This window comes from Propithecus coquereli, unplaced genomic scaffold (genome assembly GCF_000956105.1).
Source record: "Propithecus coquereli isolate 6110/MARCELLA unplaced genomic scaffold, Pcoq_1.0 Scaffold533, whole genome shotgun sequence".
In the NCBI taxonomy this organism is placed as follows: Eukaryota; Metazoa; Chordata; class Mammalia; order Primates; family Indriidae; genus Propithecus; species Propithecus coquereli.
The window spans coordinates 1,449,848-1,466,304 of NW_012151208.1; the positions used below are offsets into that span (position 1 = coordinate 1,449,848).

The window sequence follows — 16,457 nt, forward strand, 5'->3', positions numbered from 1 at the left end:
GTAATCAATATAAAAATTATTGAGTTTTTTGTATTTTTTTAATTGATACATCACAGTTGTACATTTTTGAGGGCACATGTGATATTTTGATATACATATACAATGTGTAATGATCAAATCAGGGTAATTAGGATATCCATCACCTCAAACATTTATCTTTTCTTTGTGTTGGGAAAGTTTTGCATGGCTTGAAACTTCATATGCATATGGAGGTTTGTGTATCTTTAGCCCCACAAAATATCACCAAATCGCTTTCCAAAGTGGCTCTATGGATAATATTCCTCCAGGAGCATAAGAGGTGCTATGGTTTGAATGTCCCTGTCAAAACTCATGTTGAAATGTAATTGCTATGGTAACAGTGTTAAGAGGTGGAACTTTTAAGAGGCTATTAGGTCATAAGGCTGGAGCCCTCCTGAATGGATTAATGGTCTTATCTGGGGAGTTGGTTTCTTGGAGTGGCCTTCTGAGAAAAAGATGAATTTCAGCCAATTTCCTCTCTCTGTCTCACACCCTCTGTTCCACTTCCCACTTTCTGCCATGGGGTGACCCTTCCCAGATGCCAGAGCCATGCTCTTGAACTTCCTAGCTTCCAGAACCATGAGCCAAATAAATGTCTGTTCTTTATAAATTACCCAGTCTGTGCTATTCTGTTATAGCAACAGAAAATAGGCTAAGACTAGGGGAATCCTGTTTTCCCACATCCTGGAATATTTGGCATTGTCAGGCTTTTAAAAAAAATTGCCACTAAGATGCGTATAACATGGGATCTCCTAATCAATTTTTCTCTCCCAAGACCTCGGTGTCTGGAAGCTCCACCTACAGCCCTTACCCTAGTCACACGCACAAAGGGGATAGATCTAGCATGAAGGGCCTGGCTGGCTTCCCTCCCTCTGACCGCTAAGTGTTGAGAGTGCCCGGAGCTGTCGGCTGGGATCCCTTCTCCATCAGCACGGTCTCCGTAGATAGGCCCTCCCTGCTGCAGAGCTTTGGAATACCAGCCACACGTGCTGGTGACTTCCACATGTATAGATATCTCCATTCTGGATGGCAAAAGCTACTTAACAGGTTTATTTGATGACCAGTAAGCAACCGAATTAACATTTAACCTGCCCAAAGTCCAACTTGATTCCCCCCTCAAGCCTAATTCTTCCCCCTTCCTCCCTTCTCAGTCAAGGGCCCTGCCATTTATCTAATTGCTCAAACCAAAAACTTAGAGTCATCTTTGATCCTTCTCTTCCCACGACCCCCGCATTCAATCCATTAAATTATATCCATTCCTAAGTCAAATCGTTCCTGAATTTCCCCTTTTTGTCTTCCCACTGCTACCACCTTGGTTCAAGCCACTATCATCTCTCACTGGGACCACTGTAGTTACTCCTAACTGGCCTTTCTCCTCCTCATCTTGCCCTTACAAATCACCTCTAGCCAGAAGCCAAGCTTGTCTTTTTAGACCATAAAACAGAAATAAAATGTCATTCCCCGACTTCAAACCCTCCAGTGGTTCTTATCACAGAAAACTGAAATTCATGAATACTGTGATCTACAAGGCTGACGAGATCTGGGCCCTGCCTCCTTCTCCTTCCACACACGTTCCTAGCCTCTAGAACCTTCTCTCTATGTGGAGGGCTCTTCCTTCAATCTGTTCCTGGCACCCTTGTCATTCAAGGCTCTATCACTTGCGCAAAGACATGTCCTGACCAACCCCACCTTGGCTTAAGTGGCCCCTGAGGTGCTCCCTACAACATCACCCTAATCTATTTTCTTTCTGGAACTTCTCAGTGCTGGGGTCTGTCTGCCCCACCACAATGTCATCTCCTTGAGCGCTGATATCTTCTCAGCCTTACTCCCCATTTGTAGTGCCTGGCATGCAGTGGGTGCTCATAAAGTTCTGCCAAATCAATGGATGAATAGTTGGGGTTAACATTTTGGAACAACTTGTGAGCTCAACTGAAGTTTCTCTCCCAGAGTCTGGTTGAGATAAAAGCCACTTGAGCCAAGACAACATTTATCTGTGGCTAGAACAGTTGTTCTCAAACTTTTTAGTCTTTGGACCCCCAACACTCTTAAAAATTATTGAGGACCCCAAAGAACTTGTGTTTATGTGGATCATATCTATAGATATTTACCTTATTAGAAATTAAAATGAAGAAATTTTTAAATGTAATTGTAAAACAATAATAGACCTATTATATGTTAATATAAATAACATTTATATGAAAAATAACTACATTTTCAAAAAATACTGAGCAGAGTGGCAGCCTTGAGAACAGCTGCTCTACACTGACAGTGCCTGGTAAGCCCCGGTAAAGATTCTGTTGAATGAGTGAATAGGTGGGTACAAGATTTTAGACCAGCCTTCTGGGTCAGACACAGCCTCTTCACAGGTTGTGGGTGTGTGTGAGATAGAAGAAACCTCAAGCCTTTTGCAAGAAGAGTCCACATTTTCCCCCAGATGCCTCTGCGGCCAACCTGCCCACCTGCCCACCCCCAGCCTTGCTCAGTTCTTTTTCTTCCCTTTCCCCAACAATCTTCCCTCTTCAAACAATGCAAAGAATAGTGCAAGAATTCATTTTGTTACCTTCGAAAACAATTTGTAAGCCGTCTATGTCTTTTGAATTAGCTTATTCTTAGAGCCAAAATAATGATTACATGAATTTTAATCCAGGGAATTCCTTTTGAGTGTTTCCCTTGGGAAAAAAATGAACGTGAGGCCTGGTTTTACCAGGACTTATTTATGCCTGTCTGTATTCATGTTGAGAAAGCAAACTGGATGTTACATTCCTTACTATAATACTGAAACCTAACAAACTGGGTGTCATAGTCTTTTCCTTATTATAATACCGAAACCTAAGTTCTTCCCCTTTCTAAGGAGAAGCTGCCCCCTCCCCCTTTATTTTTTCCTCTGGTTAGAGGAAATTCACAGAGCCAAGATTTAAAAAAAAAAAGAAAAAAGATGGTCCTCTCCGTTCCTATTGAAGAGCCTATTCCTCCCGGGCACTGTGGGCGGCCACGCCTCTCCACTTCCTGACGTCATACTATTTTTGTCTTTGAATAGCTCATTGACACAATCGCCTCAGAGATCGGAGAACTGAAACAGGAGATGGTGCGGACAGATGTCAGCTTAGAAAATGGCCTGGAACCCGCTGAAACCCACAGGTGACCAAAGACGCGCTTAGGTGCTGGGTGCGAGAGAGGGACGAGGGGAATCTCCTCAGCGACAAGGGCTGACTTTCCAGTCACTTCTCACAAGTTCGGGGACTGGGAGTATGGTGGCAACACCAGATGAAATTCCCTGTAGGAGGTGGGTGTGGCCTAGGAACTGGTTGTCTGCTTGTTTATTTTGATCACTTGGAAGGCACTTGACCTTTGTACTCTCTCGATTCTTCCTGGCACCAGAACCCGGAAACCTAAAATTGTCTATGCCACATCCACCTACTCACAATGATGGAAACAGTAACGCAGTGGATCCTCCGTGTGCAAAATAGAATTCAGTGTAGCCGTGTGAGTCTCCAGAAGGTTTTAAAGGGAGCAACTAAAGAGGATGGACTCGTTTTGCATTCTCAGGTCAGAGAAAACCTCAGCAGTCACCATAGCCATTAACCTGAAAAGCCATCCAGGGTTCTGGAAACTGGATGTGCTTGTAAATGATTAGGAAGGGGAGACAAAGTGCCGTGCTGGCTAAGCGTGGTACCTGTGCACGTATTGCACGCTGTCTGAATAGGCAGCAAGGACTCGTCTTTACCTGGAGAATGGGGCACAAAGTCAGGGTGGTGGAGGGAGGTTGGAGGTGACCTCTTCCTGGTCTTTGAGGCTGTCATTGGTTGCTAACAAAGATAACAGAATATAATGGCTACGAAAAAGACATGGACACTTGGTGCCGTGGACGCTACATTATCGGCTTCCCCCTTTACCCAGAAAGTGGGGTGTTGAGGCTGCCTGGAGCAGTGTGAGGCTGAGATTTATGGAGTGGGTTTGTTTGCAAGTCATGCAACAGGCAGGTGAGCCAGGTGGCTCAGGTCGTCCAGGCAAGTTTCAAACCAGCCTGACTTGTTCCCTGCCGTACATAGACTGAGGCGAGACAGCACTGTCCCAAGGAGGCACTTTGCAGCAGGGAGGTGGTGCTTTGACACACTGCCTCTGGAGGAACTGCCTTCCCCCTTAGCTGTGGAAATTCTCTGTGCCTTCTGCTTCCTTTCCTTCTCTATAAAATGACCAGGGTAGACCAGATGGTCCCCTCACTCCTGCAGCACACCCAGGCAGCCTGATTCTTTGATTTCGACGTCACAGACTTCCACCAGTTAATATTTTTTCCCATAAACTAGACCCATGCACAGTGTTTTTCAGCTGGAGACGTTCCGCCTCACACATTCAGAGTAGTTCCAAACATCGTGGAACTTTAGCCAGTGGATGTCTCGTAACCTTTGCATTGTTGAGCTCAAATTTAACTGGGGGTCCAGGCTGGTGACAGCAGCATGCGGAGGAAAGCTTTCGTAGCACTGATTTATTCCACACCCAGAACACACAGCCCTGTGAGATAGATCCAGAGCTCCGCAGACAACAGACATCCAGACGCCCAGTGGCAGGAGCCCCTCCCCTTCACACGAGTCACAGCGGGTGTTAGGGTTAGGGGGGCGGAGTGTTATAAGGAGTTAGGGACATCCAGATCTTGTTCTCTGACCTCAGCAGGGTGGGGAGAGCTGGGCCATCATTTAATCTTTAACATCTCTTTTAATCTTTTCCTTTTCAAACTTAAGAATGACTGTAAGCATTCCACAATAGCTCCATTTTTTTTCTTCCTGATTGTCACTTGTTCTCGAATGCTGTGTTGATTAACACTGAATTTATGAATTTGTAGGGGCATTTTGCTTTGCCTTTTGTTTTTAATTTAATGGCAAAGAAAGAGAAAAAACAAAATGAATTGCCTTTATTTAACAATGTATATGATGAATGCCACATGCGGGGCATGTCCTAAGTGGTTCACAGCTACTAACTTACTGAATCTTCCTAACAATCCTAGGAGGGAAAGCTCAGTAGGACCCTGGTTTTACTGATGTGGGAATTGTATGCTGCAGAAAAAAAAGGCTAATGAGACTTTGGCTTCTGGGCTGGAGTCTGTCGCTGATTTTTAGAAGTGGTGACTTTGCTTTTAATGTCTCCATTTTGCCCAGTGGAGATGTTAGGAGAGCTGGACATGAAGATACAGAATAAAGAGGACTTTCGTTGTTTACGAAATGAAGGCAAACCCTGGCTGTGGCCACAATTCAGCCCAGCACAGAGCAGCCCACAGGGGAGGGGAGAAAAGGGGGAAGCAGCCTTTGGGGAGCCGAGTTGCTTTAACGGAAAACCCTATAGAAGGAAGCAGCAACCTACCCCCTCCCCCGCCGCTGGGACCCTAGCTCTGCAGGTCTGATGCCCCACGAAGGCAGCACGGTCAGCTTCCTTCGTGGCATCGCTCCCCGTGAGTGCGAACTGCGATGTGGCCTCACCTACCCCCACCGCAGCTACCACGAAAGGTCTGTAGCTCCTCGGCTGGTTGAACACTGGGTTGAGGGCCACACTTGTCTCCTAGGTTAGGAATCGCTATTCCCCTACCTGTGTAGGCATTTGGTTGCTCCTTCGTGATCAGTGCTGAGATGAGTTTGAGATTGTTAACTTTTTCCTGTGCCACAGATGCCTCAGAATAATATTTTAAATGCATAAAATAAAAATATATAGCATGACGTGGGAAAAACAATTATATTGAAATACAATAATCGCAGTGTGTAAAATGCATGATTTCATAGCCTAGGTACTTCTTTATTAACACATGGTGGATGAGCATAAACAATATGATCTCTGTAACAGCTGCAATGACAGTGACAACCTTTGTGGTTTCTGTTGGTGACAAAGTCAAAGGTCCCGAGAATACCAATGTGGTTTGTTGCCTACGTTCAAAGTGGAAGGAAGTTAATTTAAAATGAGGTCAGTGAAAATAAAGATGTCACTTTTTTCTGACCGATGGATGGTCACTTCCCACCTCCCAGCCCATCTCCTGTCAGCGTAATGTGACGTGGTCTGTCTGCCCTCCTTTCTTGGAACAGTTACTTGGCTTGGCTTCTGGGACACCACACCTGCCTGGGATCCTGTCGGCTCACCTGCTGCTGCTCTGGCCCCCTGGCTGGTTCCTCCCTGCCTCTGTGACCTCCCAACCTCTCCTCTTCATGCTTCACACTTCTTCTTTTCTTGCTCCCACTAACCTTGTACAAATGATTTAAAAATCTCTGTGTCTCAGTGTCCACATCATTGAAATAGGGACAATCATAGCTACCATGTAGGGTTGTCGGAAAGATTCGGTGAGTTAATAGGTGTGAGGGACGCGGCAGAGTGCCTGACACACAGCAGTAAACACACTCCGTGTTGTAGGTAACATCCTAGGTCATCCCTTCCAGCCCGTGGTTCTGATACCATCTATATGGTGGTGATTCCCAACTCATATCCCTTGGCTCATCCTCTCTTTGAATCTGGAGGTTTGTGTCCAACTCCCCACTCAGCCTGACCTTTGACATCACAAACTTACGAAGGCCAAGATTGCAAGATTGAACGCTTGGGGTCCCTTCACAAGCCTGCTCCTTCTGTGCCTCCAGGGGCTTGGGCCTTGCAGTTGTCCCTGATGCCTCTTTCTCTCATAACCCCTCCCATCCACCTCCAAACCCTGGCAGCTCTGCCCTTAAACTGACCCGGGATGGGACAGCGTCTCACCGGCACCATCGCAGCCTCGCCTGGTGCCTCTGCTTCCACTCACTCCTCCTTCTCCAGGCTGTCACCTGAGAAGCACAGAGAGTGGACTCTCAGTTAATCTGAATCTAAGACATGTCACTCGTCTGTTCAAAGCCTTTCAATAGTTTTCCATCTAAAATTAAAATTGTTCCCATGGCCCTCAAGACCTTACAGGATCTAACTGCCCTGTTCCCCTGACACCTTCTCTGACAATCTCTCCCCCTCCATTGCTCAGCTCCCCACTGACTTCCTTGCCATGGGGCTCCTGCCTCCCAGCCTTTGTTCCTAACTATTCCCTGTGCCTGGAATGCCCTTCCTCCAGAAAGCACTCACCCTTGAGCCCTCCTTCTCCTCTACCCCTTACCTGGCTTTATGCTTCTTTGTAGAACTTGCACAGACAGGACACGTACTCACTGGCTTAATTGTGCATTTTCTGCTTCCCATGACTAGCAGGTAAGCTCCACGAGAGCAGGGGCTTGGTTTGTCCCTGGCAGCTGGGATTTCAGTGCCTAGAACAGAATCTGCCATACAGCACACACTCAGTACCTATCTGTTAAACAGAGGAAGGAAAGGTGTCAGGCCCTTTGGAAAGTCTAAAGTTTTAGCGCATCAGAGGCTTCTTGCAGAAACGAGACGTCACCCCTGTGCAACAACGGGGGGACACCAGCCCATGCTTAAAAAAGTTAAAAAGTTGGAAATGTGTGGTAGACCTTAGGCTTCCCTTCTAGCAAAGAATAGAGGCCAAAGTCCCTTCTCCCCAGTCTCCAGCCGAGCTCCCTCCACCAGTTCTGATTTATGGGCAGGTTTAATCCTTTGCTCATAGAGTAGGAGCTGATTAAATCCACCTCCGTGCCCTCTGCTAATATTTTACCAAAGAGAAGCCCGCAACCCAGGGGGAAGATGAAGGACTTCTTGTTCCTGATTATCCGCTCTCTCCAAATGTTGTTTGCTGTTTCCTGTGTCTTCCCACCCACCCCTCCAAAGACTAGAGAGTATGGGAACACCAAGGCTTTTCACACCGCCTCCTGCCCCCATGATTTCACAATCCATTTTCATTTGGGGGAAGGGGGTCTCTGTCTGGGTAGGACCACCAGGCCTGAGGTGGGCCAGTGTTCCACCCTCATCATCCCCTAAACCCATCACCTCTGGGCAGAGACAAGTCTACAGACTCCTTTGTCCTTAGGCAGAATAGAGGGATCAGCAAAGCAACGTCATGAGACATGCTCTGGGCTCAGGCTGGGTGTGCAGCATCCGTGAGGATCCCAGCTGGCCTGGGCTGTTGGAGGCTGTCGCTGCCTCTGTTGACTCCTCCTTTCCCTCCGTCCCCGCTAGATGCCTGGGGGGTGCCTGGGGTCCTGTATCTTCATTTCTCCTACCATGCCTCAGAATCAGACACATGCAATTCCAAAATTCCTTGGCCAGCTCTACCCAATGCTACCATGTAGCAGCTGGTCACCACCGTTAGCCTCTTCTAGGAAGTTCTGAGCTTCCCAGCAGCATTTACGTCAAAACTGCACAAAGTCCAGACTGCTGCTCCCTTGCACCACCGTTTGCTTCCTCATTTGACTGGAGGTTAGAACCCAAGATGAGAAGAATCATGGCTGCAGTCTGGGGAAAAGATGCCCAGAGCTTCACTTTAACAAGTCTCCAGTGGGACAATTAATTGTAACCATATTTAGCTGCTGTGTGGGCTCCTGAATGAGACCCAGCCCCACTTAGTGCTGCTTTCTAAAAAACTTTCCATTGAAGTAAAACGTAATTCAGCAAAAGTGCACACATAAGTATACAGTTAGATGAATTTGTACAAAGTAAACACACACTCTGATTCCTTTCATTCAACATTGTGTATAGTATTCCATTGTGTGAATACACCACAATTTGTTTATCCCTTTTGTTGATGGATATTTGAGTTGTGTTGGGTTGTAAAGTGGTTATTTATTCAACTTTAGTAGATAGTGCCCACTGGTTTTCCAAAAACGATTCTATCAATTTGCACTTCCACCTAAAGGGTTTGAGAATTCTGGATGCTCCATTCTCATCTACACTTGGTAGTGGCTACTTTTTCATTTTGGCCATTTGGTTGGATGTGTTGACTTGGAGTTTCTGAAGCCGTGATGAATGAAGACAGACAGGAGTGCCTATCTGTTGTGTCTCAAGTATTTATGTCAGTATTGTGGGACTCAGGAATGGGGACGCTTTAGGCTTGACAGAGCATCATACTTTTCACCTAAGTTCAAGGCTAAAGTCTTGGGGAATTCTGAGCTCATGCCATTTCACTAGGTGGTATTTATGGAAACTGTGAAGTTACGGAAAGGATTATTTGAGAGGAAGAGATGAAAAGTAAAATCTAAAACTTATGAGAAAAGTGTAAATATATATGTACCTTTTTATTTGTATTTCCACTTTTGAATTTTCTATCTAATAAAATTACAGCAGAAAAAACTGGCAACGAATTCTCCCTGCTTCTGAAAGTATTTTGCTTTACTTTGTTCAGTACTTGCATGCAGAAATATTTAGCATCCCATGAATTGATTTGGCCAAGGCCATTAGCCACATTGTAATTAAATGCACCTAAATATGATACAGCTATTTTTGGAGTTTAAGTTCAGCTTTTAAGCTGAGAATACATCCCCATCCAATGCAATTTCTCATATTTAAAAAATATATATGTCCTCAACCTTAGTGTCTTCCAACATGGAATTTAATGTCACTTGAATTGATTCCATTCTACCTTCTGTTCTTGAAATGGCAGATACCAAGTGACTATGCTTCATTGATTTATACCTGATTCGGCTCTACTGCAGATTTTAGAGAATATATTTGTGAGGTCATTAAGAAGCAAGTTCAAGCCACTGGATGGATGCAAAATCACTTTGCATTTTGACTTCCTACACAATATCTATGTCGTGCACAGTGTTCGCCAGCAAATCAAACATTTTCCTCTCTTGCCATGTCTGGACACCTGCCTATACCGTAGGCCATGGGTTCCAGGCTTGGGGCAGTCCCCAGCATCCTCTCCTAGAACCAGCCACACTTGTAAGAAAGATTTTTTTTTCTCCTCACTGTGAGTTCCAGTCCAGTTCAGCAGAACATAGAAAGCTCACGATCCCCATTTGCTGCAGAATATCAGGCATATCTTGCAGTATCTTGGGCTCCTTAATAAAAAAGCGTTTAATGCTGACAAAGTTTATGGTTCCTTTTCACACATTGTCTGTTTCTAAGAATTATAAGTGCACATTTCCACTCATTTCTGGACATTTGTCATTGCCTGCCTGCTCTCCTTCTTTCTCAAAGAATACCTGATGAGAAAACAGGGTGGAGAAGCTCCCTGACTTGGGTTGAGATTGCGTTGTGAAGGACAGTGGAAAATCCATTGTCTGAAACACCCAAGTGACACCACAGACACAGCCACTCTTCCCCTTGTGGGGCTGGGCTGGGAGGGGTGCTGTGGGGGGCATGGTTGTGTTCATCAATAGAGCAGGTCCTGCAGTGGTATGGTTTTGTGGTAAGACATTTTCCTGTCCCGCCCACTGTGGATACTCTGCTGTGACCAGTTTGATCAATTTACCTCCCACCCCCTAAGGCATTTCCTTATTTCAAGCCACCAGGTGTGTTTTGAATATGGTTTCAAGGAATTTTATGAGGATTAACCAACCCTGCTCATTCTGTTACCAATGTAGCAACAATTAAGTTCAACTTAAAGAAGGTATTTATTGAGTAGATGCTATTTGCTAAAATACCTAGACAGTGGAGCCTGCAGATTCACTCAACCTAAGGCAGGAAAGAATTTTCAGCAAGTGAGTATTATGTAATAAAATGAAAATATAATAGAAGAATATACCAGATGAACCGAGGAGTGTACCAGATGGGCTGAGGGCCTCAAGTGGGAAGCGGGTAATTCTAGGTCAGAAGTACATCAGCCTTATTAATGAATGAGTTAAACAGGTGTAATAATGGCTTCCAGATCAAAAATTTCCTAAAGAGCTGTTCAGTCTGTCTTTATTCGGGATATCTGTCATCTTTGAAAATATTTTTAAAAGGAACATTTAAGATTTCTTTTTTTGATTACCAACTGTAAAACATGTACATCGTGGAAAAAGCACGATGCAAAAATAAAAATAAACATCACCATGAAACCACCTCTTTGAGATAGAACCGCTCCTGAAGATTTGTTTGTTAGGTTGGTTCTTTTATTTCTTTGCTTTGGCGTGTATCCTTCCAATGTTTTTGCATTACTGCACATTTATATGGCAGTTCATGCATGGTTTTTAGATTTACAAGGGTGCTTTCGATCAGCTTTTGATCAGCTTGGAAATGCACAGTGTCCTAGAACTTGATGCCATTTTTGTGGAGGGGTAGCACCTTCCAATTTAGTGGCCGACTTCTCTGTCAACGGTACACTTTGGCCACATGATTTATCAGTGGCGTACTCTCTATAAAGTTAGGTCTGTTTTGTCTCTGCAGGCTTTGCCTTGCTGCTACACTGGTGGTTGATTCTGCCACAAAATATATGCTTAGCTGGAATTCAGCTGTGAATGAGTCAAGCTAGGAAATAACGCTAGTGTCGCCCAAAGCAGTTAAATACTAGAACCCGCCGATCACGGAATGCGTGCCTTTCCGTGAAGCCGGGTGCCTGCTCCGGGCTCACAGGGCATCAGGGCTGAGTCTGGAGCCCGCCTGGCTCCTTCTCCTGCCTGTTTTTAGCTCCATGGGCAACCAGGACAACAGTTTCTTTGTTCCTCTTTCTTATTTTTACAGGAACGAATGAATGCCTCTGCCAGCGTGGACTCCATATCTGGCCTTTTCATCTCTAGCTGGAGAGTCAATGGGAGAGGAAGTTCCTAAGCAAAAAAGCTGCCACATTTTCTTCCCTCCTGAAAATGGCAATGTCTCCCGGGAGGCAGAAACACATTTTTGTTCCCATTTCTGTGTCCTCTCTTCCTGGTCCTCAGTAGACAGAACTTAAAAATCACTGAAGGCCCTAAAACTTTTTCACAAAAACCCTCCTGCAATGTGCTTTTAGAAATCTTTTTGAGGAAGTTGGGCTTCTGTCCTCAAAAAGCAGCAGTCATTAGACATGCAGGAATAAAACTCCTAACCCAAAATATGTTAGTGAATCTTTTTCCTTTTAGAGTTTAAGCAGGGGTAAGGAAAGTCCTCAAGAAATTAAAATACCAAGTTGCATGCTGCAGGGAAACTGAACAAGTGAGAAAAGTGGACTTGGAACCAGTTCTATCAGTTTCTAGCAGTTTGACCTTGAATAAGGAGATAAACCACATAGCCTTTGATCCCTCCCTGCTACATCTGTAGTGATCCTTACAAGAATATTCCTTCCCCCAGGCCTCTGCCCATTACTTTTTCATCTTGGGTGATGGGTCAAGGGTTTTCTCAGCTCACCTGGCAATTTCTGTGCTGTAAACAGGGTATTAGCCAGGGTTCTGCGGTACCCAGAATGGATCTGGGCCTTCCTTGTTCTCCAGACTATTACAGAGGAAGGGTTTAATTCGGCTTCAGAATTCTAAAGAAATGTTTTTGTGTCTGAAATCATTGGCCATCAACTACTAGGTATTTCTTTTCTTTTTTAATATAGAGACAGGATCTCACTCTTGCTCAGGCTGGTCTCAAACTCCTAAGCTCAAGTGATCCTCCTGCCTTGGTCTCCCAGAGTGCTAGGATTACAGGTGTGAGCCACCGTGCCTGGCCAACTACTAGGTATTTCTGAAATTGAAGTTTTTCTGGGAATTTTTTGTTTACTCTGTGTGTGTATGTGTTAACAAAAATTGGAATTGGTCCTTGTGCCAGAGATTTTTATTAGATGGATGTCTTTGGTATGGGCTGTTATTTTCTACATAAGAGGCCTCTTCTACTAACATTTTTCCAAACACCATTGACCCCAGACCTACCACCTCTCTTCTCCCAGCCCCACTAAGCCCTTGCTTCATCTCCCACCAAGCCAGGCCTCTTGGCCACAGCTTAGCACTTGGGGTGCGATTGCTTTTCCTTTGACACATGGTCAAGGATCTACTGCTCTAAGAGCAAGACCATGGTGGACACAAGACTCTGATTTCTGTCTGGTCGTCCATTATTAAGACCACTCCTGCACTGGGCTCTTGTGGCTAGAAGCCTGGGCCCTGGGACTATGACTGTGCCATGTCTGAAGTTGTACCTTTCTTGCCACTGCAGCTGGTTGAGGTGACGGCATGTGAAAAGGCTCTGTGGGTCTGAGGTGCAGCCGAAGGCTCTACATGGACAGAATGAGGAAGGGAAGCCCCTGGAGAGGAAAGATACATATGGGAATTTCAACACAAAAATATCAATAGAAGTGGCTTTTTTCCTTTCTTTTTTCCCCCTGAAAGTTGAGGATGGCAACACCCAGTCCAGGTTGAGACCAGACCCTGATGGTAGATAGAGAACCATCCACCATCCTCAAGAAGGTTCTGGGTTATCCCCTCCCCTAGGTCACATTAAATACTGCCAAAACAAACTCCAGAATCTTATTTATGGAATAGTCTTTGTCAATCCTAGAAGGAAAACACACTGCCTTGCCTTCTTTTTGTGACTATTCAAAAATTAGGCAACAGTGAGAATCATCTTGGAAATTCCCACTGAACAGAATCTTTACTCACGGTTTCATAGACATTCCAGACTCTTATAATCATCAGCTCTTTTCAGGTTGTGTGTGTTTGTTTTGGTAACAGGTTCCTTTCTTTCACCAAGAATCCATTTTTAGATGCAGGGAAACTGAGGCTAAATGACATGTGGCAATGGGCCAAGGCCTCACAGTTACGGAGAGGCAACACCGAGCTTTGATTTCAGTCTGACTGCAAATCGTCCTTCCACCTAAGTGCTGAAGGCTTCGAGGCTGAGGGAGCCTAGAATGGGGGGTGGGGGGTGTCCATTGAAACTATGCCACACCTTACAAAAAATATCATCTTGATATCAACGCATTCAAAGGTGCAGGAGATGGGTGGTTTTGATTCCAGATAAATGAGGACTCATGGATAACTAAATGCTAAAGCCCCCATAGCTGTGTGCATGGGGTTCCCACTCTAGGTTTCTCTCGAGACCTCACACAGTGCATCTACTTTAACCCAGTGGCACTTCCCTGCCAATATTGTCTGCCCTCTAGTTTCTCCTGTACTCAACCAGCTGCTTTTGTTGGAATCCTAAATCTCACTCCCAGTGTTGGAATAAGGCATTCTGTACTTGGAGACCTTGAATGGAGAACTTATCACCAATGCCCTGTGTTGATGGACAAGGAATTACAAGTCTAGGCTAAAACTGATCATTGACTTTTACATCCAAAGCCCGCCCCTTGCTGGTTGGCCTGGGCTTAGAGGGGTGTCCATGGGAGAAATTCATTAGCAATGAGGAAGGAGCTGCTAAAACTTTGGATTGTTATTCTGGAAGGATTGGAACTACCTCCTTTTCTTGCCCCAAGCCCTGAGATAGCCAAAGGCCAGGGAGTCTTGGTAGCTGTGGTGATTTTTGCTGCCATTTCCTGATACACACAGAGACAAGAAGCCTTTGTCTCCTGAGACTGGAACTGAGCAGCCGGATTCTATTTGTTATAGCCCAGCTGAGCAAAGGCCTGAGTCAGAGGTGCGGCATGGGGGCCCCAGAAAGAAGCTCATGGAGAGACCCAGTGCCCTTAAGGACATTTCTCCTGCCTGCTGAGGTCTCCTCCTCTATAAACCTTGCTGTCTGCAGATCACCTCCTCAGGCCCCTGGTCATGCCCGAGACAGGCATTTTTATCAACACCTGCCCTGGGCTAGGCCTGAATATGGCCTGGGGATGAAGGAAGTATGATGCCAAGTCCAGTGCCTCAGAGGTACGGGAACAGTGCATTAGGGAATTCTAAGATTACTAGCAGTTGAAGAAAAGGGAGACTAAGATTTGAGCTCAGTTTTTTGTTTTGTATTGTTTTGTTTTTTTTTGTTTTTTGACACACAGTCTCCCCCTGTTGCCCATGCTAGAGTGTAGTCATCATAGCTTGCTGCAACCTCACATCAAACTCCCAGGCTCAAGTGATTCTCCTGCCTTAGCCTCCCAAGTAGCTGGGACTACAGGCGCACACCACCACACATTGCTAATTTTTCTATTTTCTATTTTTTGTACAGACAGGGTCTCTCTATGTTGCTCAGGCTGGTCTCGTCCTCCTGGCCTTAAGGGATTCCCCCCCCCCACTCCTGCCCCCTCAGTCTCCCAAAGTGCTGGGATCCCAAAGTGCGAGCCATTGTCCTGGCCTTGAGCTCAGTTTTGACAGGAGCCAGATACAGCAATGGACATTCAAGGACAGTTTGAGCTCAGCAAGGAGGGGCTGAGCAATGGCACATAGGTGCGTTTACAGGACGCTCTTCCCTTGGAATCCAAGAGAGAGGTTTGTAAACATTAATACAGGAAAAATGTTCTCACATTCTAAATCTACCATCACAGATTATTTTAGCCCAGATTTCAGTCTTCCGTTGTGCTACAATCTTTCTCTTATTCATGTGCCATCTTTGCTATTAATTGGCCTAATCACTATCTTTAAATTGACTCACCTTTTACATTTATTTACATTTATTTTAAAAGGCAATTTAATATCTCCTCCATAATTGGGAAATACATAGAATACATATAACTATTAAAATAGGTATTGGTCATTAAAATAATAGCCATGCCTCCAGGGAGCACCTTGATATATCCACCACTCTTTGGGAAATACTGTCAATGTTTAACAAACCATCGAGATATTATAAAATAACAAAACTTATCCACACTGTTCTACCAATAGAGTTTTATTTTGTTTTTGAGTTTTGCACTTAGCAAAACTACAGCTCATTTGGGAGATAAGCAATGGGACGAATCTTAAGCCATAATTAAGTTACAGGAAAAGCAAAATAGAACCTGGGCGTTGCTCTAGTTGCTATTTGTTTTTTTTTTTTTTATGGACATGAAGTTAACATCCTGTTAATGATAATTAGCCCCACTGTCTTCATTCTATAAATATTTATTAGGCACTTACCTTGTAAACAAGAAATTGTGTTTTCTTCAAAGTCTAGAAGGTCCTCTGGGAACCTTCAGGAAACCAACCCTCAGGCCTCAAGAAAAGCAAAGAGTTTTTCTTAAGGATTGAGTTTCCAGGGAGTGCCTTGCTGGAAATCCAGGGGAGACCTCTCTAGGTGAGACCTGATAGGAGCCTGCCACTCACTCCTGTAAATCCCAGGTCTGGGGACGCAGCCCACACGCAACACCAGGACAGGCCTGGGAAGAGCAGACAAAGGAGGCAGGTGTTGCCCTTCCAAGAAGAGAGTTCTCTACGCCTTTGTGGAGCCCAATGTAGCAGAGAGGGCCAGGGGCTGGGGAGTTGGGAAGCAGGTAAGAGACAAAAGCCAAAACCCAAGGTGTCTGGGGGAAGCTGTGACAATCTCAGATACCCCAGTGTCTCCAGATTACTGATATGAGTAGAAGCAAGCAGAATACCTTGGTGTAACAGATATGAAGTGGCTTTTTCTGTGAAGGTACATCACAAATGCATCAAATTCCCAGGCGGATGTGACAGTGTTTGTGCCAAAGCACACACGGTCACACCAACACAACAGGGAGCCAGAGAGCTATGGAACCGGCTTAGGAAAGCACCTCTGGTTAGAGTTGCCAAGTGCCTTATTCATCGCCACGGAGGACTTGCCACTCATTCTGGCAGCGGTTTTCAGAAGTT

General features: G+C 45.1%; 1 protein-coding gene across 1 annotated transcript in view; it reads left to right on the forward strand.

Moving 5' to 3' along the window:
- The window catches only part of RIN2 (Ras and Rab interactor 2), a 97,744-nt gene that overhangs the window by 35,142 nt on the left and 46,145 nt on the right, over positions 1-16,457 (forward strand). The window contains exon 2 of the mRNA XM_012657227.1: positions 3,056-3,156. Within this exon, the coding sequence (XP_012512681.1) occupies positions 3,056-3,156 (101 nt within the window). The remainder of the gene's footprint in view (positions 1-3,055; positions 3,157-16,457) is intronic.